The following is an 18,828-nucleotide window of genomic DNA, read 5'->3' as shown; positions in this document are numbered from 1 at the left end:
AATTTGCTAATTTCTAATTTCAAGGTATTTTCATGACATTATACAGAAGTTGGACTTTAAAGCTATAATTAAAACACAAGAATTGTTTTGAGACACAAAATGGCTCTTTTCTTTATATCCAACTTTTCACTGAACAAGTTCTTGAACAATTTCAGTGAAAGCCTATTTGCTTGCAGAGCTTGTAAAGTGCAACTTTAAAACAAACAGGTAAACTTGACTTTGAAATGGGGGTGAATTAAGATTGAATTACCCGTGAACACAAAGAAGCTTTCTAAAGCAGTAGTTCACATGAAAAGGAAATATCTCTAATCAAGAGGCATTTTCAGTATTTTTACAAAAAACAATTTATATTTCATCCAACCTGAAGTACTCCCAGCTTCCTCAAAATCGATATTTCCAAGGTGAAGTACACCAGCCACTACTCTAAAAAGATCAAGTTTTTCTTCATCATCCAGTCCAATCTTTTTCATTGCTGTGCACATTCTGTTGAAATCTCCATGATCATCTAACAGTGGATCCTTCAAAGAACCTTCTTTAAGATACTATAAAACAAGAAAAACCAAAAATTCTATGTAAGTGCTGCAAAGTAAATGTAAGCAAATATTTCCAGCCAAGAATAAGTCATAACAAAAAGCATACAAAAGCATGCCAAACTAAGTAGAGATTCGAGCTCTTCATACAATATAGGCTTCGCAAGAACCTTAGTTTATTTTAAATTGTTGATACTTGGAAGCATGATCTTCAAACTTAAATTTCAAAGCAAGCTTCAAACTATATTCAGAAAGCAGAAGCTAGAGAGAATGTGACTGCTAAGGACAGGGGAATATGAGATACTGAGCAAGGGAAAGGAAGACTTTGGCTAAGGGAGCTATCAGAGCATTTAATACAAAGAAGTCCTTCTAGCCCCAAGCAGCTGAAAGAAGATGGAGGTCCTTGCAGTAGGATGACAAAATGGCAGGCCACGGGAAAGGAGTATAGGATAAATAGAGGACAGTTATCCCTATTCTAAACAGACTTATTTAGAGAAATATACTTGTTAGCTTTTGCTAGTAATTAAGAAACAGAAAAGTTGTTTGCAGTGCTGTACAGGTTAGAAGAATACTGGCTGTGTTCTGAAATACCAATTTTAACATTTTGCTGGTTTTTCTAATTTAAATATATTGAAAGCTATTTTAGCTATAAACCAGTTTAAATAGTAGAAAGTAACACATCTGCATGCAATCAGGAAACTATATGAACATGCACAAACTGAGCTATGTTTTTACACTTATTTTTAAATGTTTTACATTAAAGAGAATAATTAACTAAATAGCCTTGTTAATGTCAAATAAGCTAACATGATTTTTATCAAAACAAAGCACCACATGCATCTGAAAAATTCACTTCACACAACATGTAGGCACATCAATAACATTAAACTACATGTTAATTATGTAAAATGATCACCTCATCTTCCTGATAAGGAAAACACAAAAATAATTGAAGTATTAATTGACTATTCCAGCTATTTTTATTCAAACAAACTTAATATTTTTTATAAAATGACAGAGCAAATACTAAATTTCCAATTTAAAAACCTGCACAAGGCAATCTATTTCCTGTTTAAATGGCTATGCTTGGTTTAAATATAATTTAAATTTGATCCTTTATTGAGCATTCAAAGGGATATGGCAGTTATGTACAAGTATTATGGTCTCATATGTTCTGCTACTTCATGTCTTATATATGTTTTCAGAACTATACTCTCAGTATGTTTTAATTTAGACGAACACTGATTTCAAATCAAGTCTTCTCTTATTTCAAGTCCATTAGGAGACAAGTTTTATGACAGAACACCCACCTGTAAATCACATCAATAACAGAAGATTGCACAGGTTCATCTTCCAGTAGCAAAAATAAGTGAATGTTGATATTCTATGTCTACTCGCTACAATTCTACATTAAAGGCAAATTGGGTAAACTGAGGCAAAATTCCCCAATGCTAGCCTATATGCTTGACAAGAATTAAGTATCTACCAGCTTTCTGCCTCACAGTGATGTCAAATAAATATTTTTGTATCTCACTCTCCACCAGCCCTGATTATAGAAAATAGCCTACATTTAACAACAGTCAGGATTACATCCTCAGTGTTACAATAATACAACCACTAGAAATCCAGGGGTAGACCTGACAACGTTGATTTGAGCAAATGAAGTATCTACACAGTCTCTCATGGTTGAGCACGAGCTTCAAGACAGTTATGAAAGAGATAGCATGGCCACTTGATGGAAAGAGGCTCTTGAGTAAAGTTATTTTTGTATTTTTGTCAGATATGTATGCAGCCTACCCTGCTATTGAATCACAAATATGGATTTGATTAATATTTGAAATAGCTTCCAGCTACACAAATGTGAATTTCATACTTTAAGTATGAGTAGATGAAAATTTTATTATTAGAGAACAGAGTAGAGTTTAATTAAGTGTTTTAACAACTTCCAATTCATATATACTATTAATTCAGAACAAATTCTTTAGTATCCTCATGTGAACAGTTCAAAGGTCTAAGTGCTAACAAATTCTGGTAATTCAAGTTCTAAAAAATGTAAAGAGAGATGGAGCAAGAAGATACAAATGTTTTGAAGCTTCAGACTCTCATCCAGGAAATGCCATGCTCTGGCATAAATAGCAGTTAATAGCAACGGGAAACAAAAACGTTTAAAATGTACCAAGGAGAATATAGTCATGGCTAGAAGTGAGGTTGCACTAGTGATTTAGAGAACAGTTTGGAGGATCATTTCAAAGCTCCAGGTAGTAAAAACAGCTCCAGAAAAAAACATTGCTTCTGACCTATTCCTACCAGCAGTTAAGATTTTAAAGAAGAAAATTACAAAACGTCTTAGATTTTCGTTTTCCACAGAAGACAAGCTGCATCATTAAGTGTTACATTATTGTAAGAATGAAGAGGAAACCATTTTATATACACTGTTCCATTTGGGATTTTATGATGCATGTTAAAATGTATTTCTAGGACTGAACTCCAAAGCAGAGTTCTGAATACAGCAGCTTTGGGAGTACCCTTTCAGACCTATAAAGATGTGTAAAATGAACATTTCATTCCACACTGTAAAATTCTAATCACTTTCAACTCTATCTCTATTATTACTTAATAATAGAAAGTAACTGACGATAAAAACATACCTCAGGACTCTTGCGATTTTGCAAAATCTGCTTGTCTGTTTCTTTGTTGGCAAAGAATCTGGTACAGCCTCGATTTAAGTACTGTAACAATAAAAAAGTGGAAAAGCATACTTAAAGACAGAAGTAAGGAAAACATATGCTTTTATTTAAGGCTTGCCTTACATAGCTTGATTTAAGCATTTGATACAAACAACATGGTAAATGCTCATAACTCATTTCTTGAAAACATATTTATTTACATCTACAAAATTAAAGAACTGCAACAGTACCAAACTTCTGTTGAAAGTTTCTTGATTTTGAGAACTAAAATACTTATTGACACAATGAGATATTAAGTTACACAATATTTTCTTAATTTTTGATTCTATTAAACCTATTCAAGGAGTCCAGGATTACAGAAAAGACAACCAAAATTAGGAACCAAAAGAATTAATTTTCTGGCCTACGTGTAATATGAAACTACTTATTTTTCCTCAGCAGTGAAGTATTTCTATAAGTAGTAAGAGAGATAGTGTATAAAAAAGCCTGAAGAATATTTAAAGCTTATAGCATGGTCTAAGCAGAAGCCTTATTTAGAATCTGGCTTCTGATATCCACCTCATGTTGTATAGTAATCTCAGATTTACTGTTCAGTAAACCAGACTGAATTTAGATTTAAATAATTACTGTTGCTTTCAGCAAAATGGGATTGCCAGCTTTTTTCTTTCTGATTTGTTCAGCTAATGTAAGAACTCTGTCCAAAAGCTTGGACAGAGCCCTTTGTCTGAAGGAAGTGAACTGATTCTTTGCTCTTTGACTGAACAAAGATGTTTTCTAATAGGTGAACACAGACAATTCTACTCTCTGATTAAAATTTACATGCAAAATTCTAAAACCCCAAAATATTCTTCAAAGCATTTCTAACAGCAGAAGAAAACTTGGTGATAAATTTAATATTAAAACAAAGTGACAACTGTTTAAAGTTAGCTTGGTGTTTAACAAAGTACTGAAGTTTTCTTTATCAGCCAATAAGAATGCAAATCACAGCGTATTTCAAACACAATATATCCCTGTATTACAGCATTAGTAACACAATCCCAGGAACTGGGGATGGGAAGGGAAAAAGGTCATACTTTTCAAAAATAAAGTGTGGAAACTTATCTGACAGGCTAAGAATGTGAACCAGTATGGTATTCAATAATAACCTAGTAGAAGACATTTAATCACAAGATAATGGCTTTCATTTGAAAGCGAAAACCTTGAGTAAATTTATATATTAAATCAGGGAGAAATTATATTTTTAAAGAACACATATACACAGTTTCAGGTTATCATATAGTACATCTAAATACCATTGTACTTGAGTTTTGCTTTTTATGGTTTGATTTTTTTTTCCGTGAAGTACAACACCCCATTATAACTTCAATAACCCAAACATAAGGCAATCTGACTTCTCTTCCTGAAATTTAGATGTGAAAGAAATTCAGCTTCTCATCCCCATCAACTATACTCCAGGTACAGAATTACAGATTTACTGTGCAGCTTTACTTTCATAGCCATGTGGTTCAGTCCAAGGCACAAAGACCTACAAGGTTCAGCACAGGGTTACCTCATGACCTTGAATTTCTGAAAACCTCTGCAGGGCAACCTAAAACACGAGCGCCCAAGACTGCCGGCTTTCATGTGGGTGTGCTGGAGAATGGGTGAGTAAGAAACCTGCAGAACTGCAGGACTATTTGCATAATCCTTGGCAAGTAAATTCTCACTTCCCCAGGGAACCTGCAGGGGAAGGATGAACCAATATAGAGGTAATGGCCATCAGTGCTGCTGAAATCCAGAGGACAGGTCAGGCAGTGCAGCCAATGCAGTGTCTTGGTTTACATGCCCAGAGCAATGTGTCCCTATGCCACAATGGCCAAATGTATGGGGAGGAAGATTCCAAGGGACCACTTAAGTCAAAGGGAAGCAAGCCCATGGGGTGAAGAGAATTAAGTTATCCTTTATCTTTTAATAATATTTTGCTTCTGTGAAAAACAAAGCAAAACAAAAAGACCTTAAATTGGAGACGGTCCTATTTCCAACAAAGTGTACTTAAGAGAAACCAGGCTTGAGTCTTAGAACTCAAACTGGCCCTAATTTGGACTTTGATTTGATAAGCTAAAAGGCACAATACAAGGGGCACAATAGAGCCAATGCAAAACTGTAACTTAAGGGATGAGTTTTTCTAAATAACCAATTTTAGAGTATGAGGTTTTTTTATGAATATCTTTCTTGTAAAAAAACCTAGTATTGATAGGAAAATACTGATCAATCATCAAACCTTACCTCGTATAATAAATATCACAATCTATTATCAGAAGCTTGAAAGATGGCATTTCTATGAATTCTGAACCAGACAGACATGCAGTCAACAAAATGTGGTAAAAAAAAAAAAGTGACACAAGTGTGCTTATTCAGAACCATTCAGAAACAGCAAATGAGAATAAAGAACACAAAAAAAAAATCTTGACAAAAGAAATGCAAATTTAGGAGGAAAATTGATCTTTTACAGTTTTGGTTTCCTAAAAATCTCCTATAAAGTCATACTTGATGAAAATTTAGTGCAATATGGGTAATAAACTTTAAGAATATTTATATTCATTTACAAGCTTACAAAGATGAAAATTATCCTAAGGTTTTGTGGTTTTGTTTGATTTTTAATTAAAGATAATCTACTTTAAGGGAGAGAAAAAACTGTGTTAATTTTTTTTAATTTAACATGCACAGTGGAGCTTTCACATGCAAGGAACTCAGAATTCAAATACTAACTTATGGTAAAGCAATAAAATCCTTAATGGAAATTCAAGTGCCTGCTACAATCTTAGTAGAAGTCAAAAAAAAAAGTCACAGTGTGATAAGGCTGGTGTGACAATAAACTCTTTATAAATGTAATATGTAAGAAAGTGTCCTCTGTAAAAGAACTCAAGCTCTTAACTACTGTACTGCACCAGCCTGATTTTAAGAAGGTTTTAAGTCCAACCGTGACATCTACAACCTTGGGTGCTCTCATGAGCAGAATTCTTGATTTAAAAAAAAATCTCCAAGAGCAGGTAGGCCGCATATTCTAGAAATAAAAATCTATTAACTTCAAGAAATAGATTTTAATTGAAAAGTGGCTGTACAATAAAAACATGTACTTGAAAATCTGTTCAATATTTTAGTTTTAAAACATACAAGGGAATACTGCACAGAGTAACTGCAGAGTAAAGAAGAGATTTTTGAAAATTAAATCCATATTTTACAAATATAAATGGTGTTGGGTGTTTTTAAGCATTGTGTTTGTTGGGTGTTTCAAAATAAAAACTTTCCTTCTAGGGAATGGAAGCAGTTCTTTCCTAATAAGCATGAGATCAAGTTTCCATCATACAGGTAATAATAAGATCACCTTGATACCACAGTACAAATGTACACTGCACACAATATGGAAGTGCAGCTCTGTGCCCATTTCCTGGCTCATCCATACGCAGAGACTGACTTGGCCAAGCCAAGAGGCAACAGCTGCCTGTTTGGTGACCAGTGTACCCCACCTTCCCCACAGTGAGTGCACTAATTTAGGTCCCACCTGTGCAACCCCCCAGCTTTGCACAAAACTGGTAGGACATTTGTGTATTTAAAGCTTCTAGCCCTCTGCTGAATTCTGATGGAACTGAGTACAAAAGGGAAAGCAACAGATAAGCACAGTCCAAGTTTTATCTAGAAATCCAAGTAGGAAGATAGACCAACAAAGAAAACAATCAGCACAATAACTTAATTCTTTGTTAGAGGGGCTTCTCATCTTATTTAAGATCAAGGACGTCTAAGGAGATGACAGTCATTTAGCTTGTGTCTTTGTAATTCCACATTGTTGTATTACAAAACCCTTCAAAACCCAAGAGATTTGGTCTGCGTATTTTGGGAATACACAAAATTCCGCTTCCATGATGTTCCAAGCCAAACATAAGGCAAGAAGTGGTGAGAGATGGAAACAAATGACAGAACACAAGCAAAGAACTGACTGGAATTAATGAGGAGATTTGTTTTGCACTGAAGAAATTCACACTTTACATCTCTAGAAGAGTCTGTAACAACATTACTAACAGCTGGGTATGCAACAGCACATTTTCTGGAAAAGCACAGATTCCTCAATTTTAAGACAAAGTATAGGAATTCTTCCAGTAAAGAAAAACGTCAGGTAACTTTATTCCAAGATCAAATAGATTTAACAAAAAAAACCCCTGATTTTCTTAATAGGAATGAGTCTGTCAAAGATAATAAATAGAGATTTTAATATGATCTATATGAAAAATCCATGTATGATGATATGGCAAGCTTTACAAATGCTGACTCTGATACTCACCCTAAAGTTGTCAGGAGAGCTTAGATATAGCTTTTCCCTAATGTCTTCTGGAGCACCAGCACAAAGCCTGTAAAAGATATGATAATTCCTCTCTTCTTTGCCTTGCACACAGATCCTAGATTTCTCCAGAAGGTAGTGTGACACAAATCCACCAACCACCGAGTTCTAGGAAAAAGAAATATTTTTCTGATTATCTGAATATTTGTTGGATTATTTTGATATTCAGGTTTTCAATTTACATTTGCCTGATCATGACTCACTCAATAGAAACTGCTCCAAAGACGATTAAAATCTATCTATACCTAATACATATTAAGCCTAGGAAAGAAACCATGGCCTTTACCATTACTTCTCTCCCTAGCTCATGTATTATATATACATACACTCTTCTTAAAGGAAGGGTCTTCTTCACCCCAAAAAGCAGAAATCCATAGCAGAATCTCAGGAGTTACAGCAAAGAGCATCACTACAGCCATCCTTACACTTACTGGATGGCAGTGCTATTACTACCTTTTCTAGTTGCATTTAACTGAGACTTTTGTAAAATAAAAGGAAGGTGTTAAAATTATAGAATACATATTTGGACAAGATCTTAAACAAATTAATTATGACACAACATTTTATTTCCAACACTTGCACTTCTCTTCTGAGAAGGAATTCTAACACAGATTTTGAGAGCCATTTGTTATCTGGCCTATGATAAAATTTGCTGTGCCTAGAGAAATCTTAATAGCAAGGAAATTCCTGAACTTAATGGCCATTACAGGAACTAAGAAGGATTTATTGACTGACAAATTTGACTACAGTTATGCAGTCATTCACTTATTCAGGAGGTCTCAAGTCTGTACTCATATCACTTTGAGAAACCAGACCTAATAAGGTGACCACAAAGTGAGGTGTGATGTCCTGTAAAAAAGGGGCTCAAGTAAACAGGCTGATCTTGCAGTGGAAAGCTGAAACAAGCTTTGAAGCAGTTTCTGAAGATACTCGGAGGGCTATTTGCTTCAGCTTAAGTAATTAACCTGAAACACCATGTAAGTCTTGATGGGTAAACTGACAGATCATGAATCCATCATTTCAAGTAAAAATTTTGATCCCTTCCATAAGGGCTTATTAACACAAACCAGACCAACAGATAAAGGCTCTCTATCCAGGAAGGAATTTCGTTATTTACTATCTGAACTATTAACAAAAGCTCTGAAGTTAAATTACAAACCAAGTGATGAAAACTTAGGAAAAGGCCGCAAGCTCAAGACCAGATAATGAGCTTTAATTCTGCAAGAAAAGAAACAAAATCTTGCAGTTGGTCTGTCCTCAATCAGAAGGATGCAGAAGCATGTATGTAATCTCCACAGAGAACATCAACAGGAGTCTTCAGCTTGGACATACTGACCAGCCATACAGTCATCCTTAACTGTGGAACGTGTGTAGACATATGCCACCCAAACACCACTATACCCAAAGAAAATTTTTCTCAAAATACACAGTTGAATAGTATTCCTATCAAAAAACCAGTTTCTTGACTTCTGTCACACAGATTACTATGTGAGGTCCCAAAATTTCATACAAATGCATTAAAAAAATCAGTAATTCATTTGAAGTTGAAATACGTTCATATCCAATACGCAACTCACGCTTACTTGTGCATCAAAGGAATGCATGAATAGCTAACAGCAAGTGAGTTAGCCTTCATCCAGGCTTTTTTGCAATGAAGGGACCCATTTTTGATCTTTTGTGGTTGGAAGCAATTTTTCTACTGACTTGCCACTGCGTTCCAGTAATGAGACAGTACAGTGTGGCTCTGGTTTTTTTTTCGAAGTGACACAATACAAGCAAAATCTGTAAAGTAGGACACTGGCTAGTTGCTGCAAGACTAATAAGTACATTCAGCCTTCTGCCAGTCTAGTATTTCCATTTTATGACAAAAAAATCATCACTGGTTATCTGTAACAAAATTCCAGTACCTTTTCATTGAAGTGAATTTCAACAAACTTCCCGAAACGACTGCTGTTGTTGTTGCGAACAGTCTTTGCATTTCCAAAAGCTTCTAATAGAGGATTTGCTGTTTAAAAAAATTAATTTTTGTAGTGTTAAAATTCAACCAAGAAACTACCGAAAAGAAAGAGAAAACAAATATATTTAATCAGGGAACTTATTTGGAATAAGGTTTGAAAATTAAAGGAAAAATACTACCTATTAGGAATAATCAGTTTTAGAAATTATACTGGATATATTGTGGTGGAACATAAATTGAGTACTTAAATACCAGGTAATACTGCAAAGTACTTGAATCAATACTGCAAGAAATTCAGACAAATGCCAGAAATTATTCAGTGATGTTCTTCCACAGGATGTAGGTAAATAACTGATATATAAACTACATGAGACAACACAGAATTTGACACTTCCCAATTAGTTTTTATTCATGAAATCTAAACTACCGACTTATCCTGCAGACAAAAATGCCACTTAAATGTCATGCATGCAATGTATTAGATTGATAAGGGAATTAATAAATATCATATTAGAAAAGTGTGTTGACTTCAAAAACCACTTAAAACTGCCCTTTCAAATTAGGTCAATTAAGTGACTGACTGACTATTTTATTTTTTACTGGCTGCTGCTTTTCAGCACATTAAAGCCCACACAGAATGAATGGCAGCAAGCAATCTAATTCTCATCTACATATAAATACACACCACAAACATCATGCACAGTTTAAGCAGTTTGAAATTGCTTATTAGTTATTAAATAGAAGGCCTCTGAAAGACTGCATTTTACTAGCTTTGAAGATCAAAGAAAAATAGTTTACTGAATCATGTTAACAATAAACCACTAAAAATATCTGCAAGATATTTTGAGGCTTCTAGCTGAAAATAAACACTGGAAACCAAGTGAGCAGGAACTCAGATTTAAAAATCCACTGACAACCATTTAAATATCTGCTCCTACAAAAATTAAAGAATGAAGAAATAACATCAATGCTTGGATAAAGTGTGGATGATAATGCATCATGTAATAGGACATGAGAATTAACTTTTTTAGTTTGGCTGTATTTTCATTTTTTTAATACTTAAAGCTTATGAAAATGCAAATCTGACTTCTTACAAGATCTTTGATAACTATTCAGGCATTTTAGGTAATATTAAGTTTTAAAGAAAGGATTATGAAGCAAGCCAAAAATTGCACGAGGTCTTTCAGCTAGGCTGAAGTTCCTCTAGCAATACATATGCCATAAGCATACTTGTTAAAATCATACCTAAAAACCTTCAGAATTCATGCATCAGATGCTGTTCTAAATTAAAAAGCCCAAACTCTTTGAGGAATACCCACAAGTACCAATTAATTTGCATCAGGCATTATCCAACTCTTGCCCAGTTTCTGAGTGCCTTTAACACACAGTGGATTTCACTAAGAACCTGGTTTAAGCAGACCTACAGCAACAAGAGATTAAAGCCTGCAGTACTACTCTTGAATAAGTGGTTCAAATTTGAAAACAGAAAACTTTAAAGCAAAGTAAGTAATTTTTTAAAGAAAAAGACACAGAGTCAAGAAATTTCAAAATAAATTTACTATATGCTATAGAGGACTAAAACTGATGTATGAGGCTCTGTTAGGCTGAGGGTTGTTTGTTTTTGTATTTTCTCAAAAAGCTATTTTCAGTTCAGTTAGGAAGTATATGTAACATTAAAGAGTCTCAATGAGGATGTTCAACAGAGTCTCTTTTCACCTGGTTTGGGAGTCTATTGTAAAGATAGATACAATCAAAGTGCTAATCTGAATTCTGTGGTTTCTGACAAAAATGATGTAACAGAAAAATGACCCAGAATCATAATTTAAAAGAACTTCACTGCTTTATTTGACTTTGAGAACTTGATGGTGAGGAAGAAGAATTATATTTTCCTGGTACTAACAGACAGTAATGAAAAAACATAAAATCGGTCCTTGCAGATTTTATGCAGTTTAAAATTCCACCTTGGGTACTATCTGGAGTACATCAAGTTCAATTCAAACACACATGTAAATGTTTTCTAGATCAATGATTGTATGATACTATAATAAATAAAAATAAAGTGAATCATGAATAAAAAAAAACCAATTTTTCAGAACCTAGGATCAAGGTAAACTACCTGTAAATTATGCCCTAGAAAGTCTGATAGTATTTCTATGCTAGCTTTTATTCACTTGCTGTTGACTCACATTTCTGAAAAAAAAGTAATGTTGGAACCTTTAGTTAAACAAAAGAAAATTCATTACCTTCTACAATTCTATCATCAATATCTTGGCCACTACCATAGGATTCTGTCAAATATCTGTAAATCAAGATAAAAATATCAGTATCATTCATGTCAGGTTACCTCAATTAAACATGATTTAACATGGCTGTGCAAAAATACTAGCCATTTACTATAGGGAAAGTATACTGATTTTAAGTTTCAAATACATATGCACTTTAAAATAAGCTTTAATTTTTCTTTAAATTTTTAGTTTTTCTTTTTCATTAAAACAAAAATACTCTTGCACACTTCAATTTCCTTTTTCAATATTCCAAGGCCTGCTAGAAATTTCTTTTAGACATGCATATGAAAATTACCATTTAATAGAAATATAATCAAACTATTACTGTATTGTCTGTATTTATTAATAATCTTAGTAAGCACATAAGGTTTCATGGCTATTTGCTGAATTTAAGACTGCTTCCATGGATACAATTTCTGTATTCATAACTATCAGTGTTAATAAAAATCCACATAGAAATGGTGAGGATAAGAATTTGCAGGTGTATAATTAAGGCAAGATTCAATTTAGTAGCTGAAGAAAGAATTTGAAAATAAAACCACAATGTACTTGCTCCAAAGTTCAGGTCTTTTTTTAATTTTTTTTTTCCCTGCACACAGGGCATGCTTTATGGAAATTCACAGGTGAATCTGGGACAAGTTAAAAACAGTTCTTGAAAATGGGGCCTTCCAAAAAACTTCAGAAGCACTGGAAGAGCTGTACTAGTACCTTTTACTTTCTAATCACACAAGGGTAAAATCTTCCAGCTTTTAAAACTCAATTGTGTTTTGTACATGGACTCTATGGTGGAGGATGGTGGGGAGAAGCAACAGCAGTGATATTCGTCTGTTGTGTAATGAGCTCTTCCTTTGCTGAGAAGCAGAAGAATAATCTCCTTTAAGAGCATCTCTCATGAGATATTCCAGTTCCTGCTGTCTTTTTTTGTTACTCTTAGCAGGAATAAAGTCAGGATGTCCCCTGTAGGAAATCATTACCAGCACCTTGCAGTAATTCTTGCAGCTATCTATGAGAGGCTGCACAAGGGGCAGAGCAGAGCCGTATGAAGGACAGACAGACAGTTGTGACAATTCTTCACGGGATGTGGAAGATAATACTTCTACTGTACATAAATACTAGAAAATACATGACGTTAGGGAAAAGGGAATTAAAGATTTATAGAGGGATACAAGTCCAAAGCGGGGGAAGGGAGCGTATTTCCACTGCCCGCACTGTGCTTCCCTGCATAATCAGGCCATCTATTATATAGGTGTATTTAATGGAGCAGTTCTTTCCAGTTACAGTGTTCCAGAGTGATGAAAAAACATTAAAGGATAATGCAAATATGGAAGCCAGGCTGATATATGTCAGCAATATGGCTTCCACATAGTTTAATACACCTGATTTAGTATTGGTCATACAGGAACATCAATAAATAAATAAATAAATAAATCTCATTATTCAGTCTTATTCAGTGAACTAGGGTAAAGCATATTAGCATTCAAAACCCTGGACACTCAAGCAAACTAAAAAAAAACAACCAACCAAAAAAAACTAAGGGAGAACACAGAAATACACATTTACGGCAAAACCAACAAGAAACAGTTAAAATGTCTAGTTATGTTTTTTTATCAGCCACAATACCAGATGTGCAATACCAAAATGACTGCATCATAGACCATAATAACTACATGATGTCACTACAATTGAGTTAAGGTTTCTGTGAGTATGTAGCTGTTTCTGCGTATTATCATGTCAGCGTTTAACTCCATTTCTTGTAATAAAGTGCACGTAGGAGCTAATACAAATCTTACTGAATTGTATCATAAACCTACTGATTACCTTAGTTTGCTCTGCCTCTATGTCAACTAAATGCATAAACACATGAGATTCACATAATAACTTTGGTCTAAACACACAAACCTCAAAACGAATTTAGTGTTTTCTGTCTTGCCAGCTCCTGATTCTCCAGAGACTATGATGGATTGACTCATCTTAAGCACTTTCATGTCGCGGAATGCTTTATCAGCTTAAAAAGAAGAATACAGTTAACATGACAAAACTTAATACTCAGCAGAACTGCAAGGATAAAATTAAGCTACAAAGGAAAAATTAAAATGTAACATTTTCAGGAATAAAAACTACATCTCCAGAATTGAATGCCTTACAGTTTATTAAAGTCTGTTTCCCTTTTATTTATACTACAGTAGTAATTCTTCCAACACTGACATATAAGAACTCAAAAGTCTCGAAAACAAAGGCCTACTAAACTATATCCAGGATAAAACAAAACCAAATCAACCATCTAGAACTAATTACATGTATTTACAAAATAGTACTCAATGTTATTTTTATTTATTTTTAACAGGGAAACTTTGAGTTGTACTTTGCAACAAGCAACATCTGAAGAAACTTGGAAAAACTGTCTCTTGTTATGCAACTGGTATTAAACCCCAGGTATTTATACTTTTGATTTCAAAATAAAAGACAAAAGAGTGAGAAGGCTTTTAACAAGTCAAACTTTGATTATAGTTTCCAATTATTTTTTATTTTCAAGTGACTGAAATCAGATTTATGCCATAAATAACATTTCAGTGTACTTTCTGTCTACAACACAAGCATATAAAAGGAAACAGTGTTATGTGCTCTGGCAACATAATATAAGGCAAAAAAAATTACTACACTGAAAGACAGTGCCAATCATTTTTATGCCTTTTTCACTTATAAAATTTGAATTTCTTGATTTCTTTTTTATTTATTTTAGGCTTTTTTCAATGGTTGCAAATTATGTTTTTATACCACTTAGACTTACAACACTGGAAGTGCAGAAGAATTCTAACAGGGTTGTCACGGTTGCTAATTTCCAAGTTCTTCAAACGGCATCTCAAAGATAAGAAGCTTTGCAATTTTAGCCATTAGTGGTTTTATTTTATAAGAGTTCAAAATCCATTAATTACTGCTAAAGGTAGTAATTTGCAGATAACTCTGAAGTATTCAACGGGTTTTTTTTAAAGAGGCAAATACAGGCTCAGTACATACCAATTGCAAAAACATGCGGTGGCAATGTTCCCAGCGATCTACCCTGGTACTTTTTAATAGTATCTGAAGAATAAAACTTAGGTATATCAAAGTATGGATTGACTGCAATAAGAATGTTGGCGACATAGGTCTGTGAAGAAAACAATGAACAGTAAATTATTAGCCAGTATCCAAGCAAGTGGTTAAGAGCAACTGTCTATTATTGGAAACTATAGCCTCTGTATAACAATTGCGTTTATGATTCTCTCCAGCTAATGCAAATACAAGACAGGATATATTTTCAGAGTTCTTTTAATTATCTTCTCAGCACTTCTGTGAAATTATCCTGGGAAAATTTCCTAATCATCGAGCTGTGGAGTATGTCCTGAATCTGACCTTTCTTCCAACCTCCTTTTAAATGATTTCCTATTGTCTGCATTACTGGATCAAGGACAGGACGCCAAAATCTCCTGTTCAAAAGCGAATAAACTAGACTCGTGGATAGCATAACACACTGTCCTCCAGTGAGGAGGATAGCTTTCTGGGAATGCATTCAAGCCAGGCAATAAAAGCATTCACAGCAAAGAGAAAATTAGCTATAGCTCCTTCCACAGAGAGAAATACAGAATGCAAATGTTCTCTCACACAGAGAAGGAATTTGAGAAGAATCTCAGACAAAGACTGCTTTTTACCTTTCCATAGGATAAGGAAGACTGAAGAGAGGGGGTTTTTTAAATGTTTCTGAGAAAAACTCTCATCGCTTGGTTGTAATTGCCAGATTACATACAGGGAAGAAGAAGGGTCAGAATCAAATTAAAAATCAGATTTGCAGGAAAAGATCTGAAGAAAAAGAGATAAATCTTCAGCCTGAATACCTTATTTGCTTTGTTGTTACTGAGAATGCCCTAGAAAATTGAAATTTGGACACTATTGTGATACATTAATAGAAGGCTGGAACACACAATATATGACGTTTCTTAGATGGTTCTATTTTCAGCACTTATTTCACCGAAGGAAAACTTTTCTTCAAGAGTTGCAAGTACTAATATTAATTTTCCTTTTAATGACAAGATAAATATTGTCAACCAAGATTTAAAAGAAGGCATGAAACTGTCTACAAGAGAAAGGTAGTTAAAATATAAACTGGGAAAAAAAAGGGTTTTTTTGGTTTTTTCCTTCAGAAAATACACACATTCTGGAAAACATATTAGTAGTACTTATTTACACTGAAGAAAGGCTTTATGAACAAAAATACTATCCTACCCCATGATCAGTTCATATTCAAAATTTTACTTCCTTGGGGGGTTTTATTGTTTGGTTGGGTTTCTTTAAGGATTATTTTTCCAGAACAGCATTCAAATGGCCGTTTTTATTTATTTATTTTAAAGCTGGTGCTTGATCTTGAGCCATAAAAAATTAAAAGCTATGTAAATTAACTGCAACAGAAGAAAACAATTATACTTTCCTTTACATTTATATAAAAGGGTTTAGCTAAATTAATTTTACAATAGTATGCTAAAAGAAAAGTTGATTATTTTAACACAGACACTTAAAAATATGTAGAACTGTTTTGTATTAACCCCTGACAGGTTTCTATTAGGAAAAAAAATAAGAAAGAAAGAAAACGCTTATCTTCTGTTTCACAGCTGTCAGTGTCTGGGCAGATGGCAAGGACAAAATGTAATTTAGTCAGAATTCATTAAGTACAATTAGGCAATTTGATAGCAATATAAAAGATTAAGATGGACATCTGAGCTAGGAGGTGTCAAAGAAGGCACCTGTTTGCTTCGTTCAAAAATAATGAAGAAAGAAAACCATCTTTGTTAACAGTGAAATAAGTTACCTGTAGGAACATTTGTGATACAGTGCTGTGCTTTGGTTGCACATGAACAGTCATGTAGAGAAAAACCTATTGCTCTGCCTGCTAAAAATTAGCTGGCAATAATGTAATAAATGTGATTCTGATCTCAAAGTATAATGTAAGGGGAAAAAGGGAAAAAAAAAAGCCTACAACCTCAACCTTTCTATGTTAGCAGTTCTGTTATAGGGAAAAAAACAGAATTGGAAACACTTGGTGAACTCTTGAAAGGACATCTCTATTAGACTGGTTGTCATGACACACAGTACTTACGTAAATTCTGTCCTTACTGTACCGAACTTTGATATTATGAAGGAGAGTGGCTTCATTTAGATACATCAGGGAACCTGCAAGTGAAAAACAATCACACACCATTAAGAGCTCAGGATTACCTTCATGTACAGACAAAAAACTAAATCTTGATTTAAGGAGATTTTTCTTCCCCTCTTCGTTTACAGTTTAATCCTATCATTTCTTTACACTGTCTCGAGGCAGAAGTAGTGACTCAATATACATTTTAAAAACCACAGACCTGCTCTTAACTGTACAACTGGACTTACAGAAAGCTGCTGAACAAAGAGTCAGACTGCAGGAGCCTCAAATACAGGCTCTGCTCAGTGTAAGCTCCTTTAACAAGCCTGTCAGTCAAACACGGTGCATCTGCCTTCATACCAGCCTCTAAGCACAGAAACTGGTGCCTACCAAAATCCTACCAATGACTGTTTCCTTCCTTCCAGCTCCCCTCTCCAATCTCAGCCACAGTGTCCCCAGGCTAATGCCACCCAGCTGACATTTGGAGTAATAGCTAGCTACTGGTGATTTTTGAATTGATGGATATAAACATCTAATCAGGATCTGGAGGCAGCAGCAGCAGCTTCACACCAGGCACTACCCAACCTTCCCTGCTTCAATTCTGAATTTTGTTAGTACTAGGCCTCCTCAGAGAAACTGTCAGGGAAAAAAAAAAGCTAACACACCAAAACCTAGCTATATTTTTCTCCTTTTGCTCTTTAACATAAAACACCTGACCCTAAGATTAGCTCAGATGGTTAGAGCATGGTGCTACTAACACCAGTGTCATGGGTTTGATCCCTATATGGGCTATTATTCAAGAGTTGTACTCAATGATTGTTGTGGGTCCTTTCCAGCTCGGAATACTCTGTGATTCTGTAACTGCTGAAATGTTACAGGCACCCATAGAAAGCTTCAGATGGTACAGGTTCACATTCCAGCAAAGCTGGTCCTTGTTTTCAGCTACAAAGCACTGGAAAGTGTCAGCAGCCTTAATTACAGAGGTCATTTCCAGTTCCCACTGTAACACTGTTAAAAATATTATCCCTAAACCAAATGAGGGCATTACTCATTAGACAGCCTCCATTTTCAAACATCCTCAATCCTTTTTACCTCACTGCTTAAAATTCAAATGCACAACATTATTCGTTTTCAGCTACAAAGCACTGGAAAGTGTCAGCAGCCTTAATTACAGAGGTCATTTCCAGTTCCCACTGTAACACTGTTAAAAATATTATCCCTAAACCAAATGAGGGCATTACTCATTAGACAGCCTCCATTTTCAAACATCCTCAATCCTTTTTACCTCACTGCTTAAAATTCAAATGCACATTATTTTGCATAGTTAAAACTGACTGACTGCCATAGTGATAAAACTTACAGTAATATAGTATAAAAACTTGTATACATCCAGCTACTGTGGATGGAGTAAGCACTGCGCCATTAATGTCCTTTCTATTTAAGGAAAGACTGGACGTGGTACTTAATGCCATGGTCTAGTTGACATGGTGGTGTTAGGTCACAGGTTGGACTCAGTGATCTTAGAGGTCTTTTCCAACCTAATTGGTTCTGTGATTCTGTAATAGTAACCACTACCTTGCACCACACACAAGGGTCACATACACACTTCTCATCTATAATGACCAACAAAGATTGTTTCAAGTTGAATTGACGCCCTTTCTCAAGGGCTGCAGCAGCAAAAAAGTATTCTAACTTATTTACACAAATGTGCAAGAAGGGCTGCCTATTTGCATGACCTAAAGTCAACCTGCCCAGCAGCCACCTTGCCCCACAAAGATACCTGAAGTTCAGTAAGCAGCTCTTAACATCTCCTTCAACACTCCTCCTGCTGTA

At 34.7% G+C, this 18,828-nt stretch overlaps 1 protein-coding gene across 1 annotated transcript in view; it reads right to left on the bottom strand.

Annotated features, from left to right (window-relative positions):
* Positions 1–18,828, bottom strand: part of MYO6 (myosin VI) — a 75,895-nt gene that overhangs the window by 47,671 nt on the left and 9,396 nt on the right. Inside the window, exons 3-10 of the mRNA XM_008640205.2 lie at positions 16,957–17,030; positions 14,847–14,976; positions 13,731–13,836; positions 11,790–11,845; positions 9,497–9,594; positions 7,533–7,697; positions 3,179–3,259; positions 362–542 (exon numbers count right to left, since the gene is read on the bottom strand). Coding sequence (XP_008638427.1) covers positions 362–542; positions 3,179–3,259; positions 7,533–7,697; positions 9,497–9,594; positions 11,790–11,845; positions 13,731–13,836; positions 14,847–14,976; positions 16,957–17,030 — 891 coding nt within the window. The remainder of the gene's footprint in view (positions 1–361; positions 543–3,178; positions 3,260–7,532; positions 7,698–9,496; positions 9,595–11,789; positions 11,846–13,730; positions 13,837–14,846; positions 14,977–16,956; positions 17,031–18,828) is intronic.

Source organism: Corvus brachyrhynchos, unplaced genomic scaffold (assembly GCF_000691975.1).
Source record: "Corvus brachyrhynchos isolate BGI_N302 unplaced genomic scaffold, ASM69197v1 scaffold87, whole genome shotgun sequence".
Lineage (NCBI taxonomy): Eukaryota > Metazoa > Chordata > Aves > Passeriformes > Corvidae > Corvus > Corvus brachyrhynchos.
The sequence above is the reverse complement of the archived record's forward strand: the minus strand, read 5'-3'. Positions and strand labels throughout refer to the sequence as shown.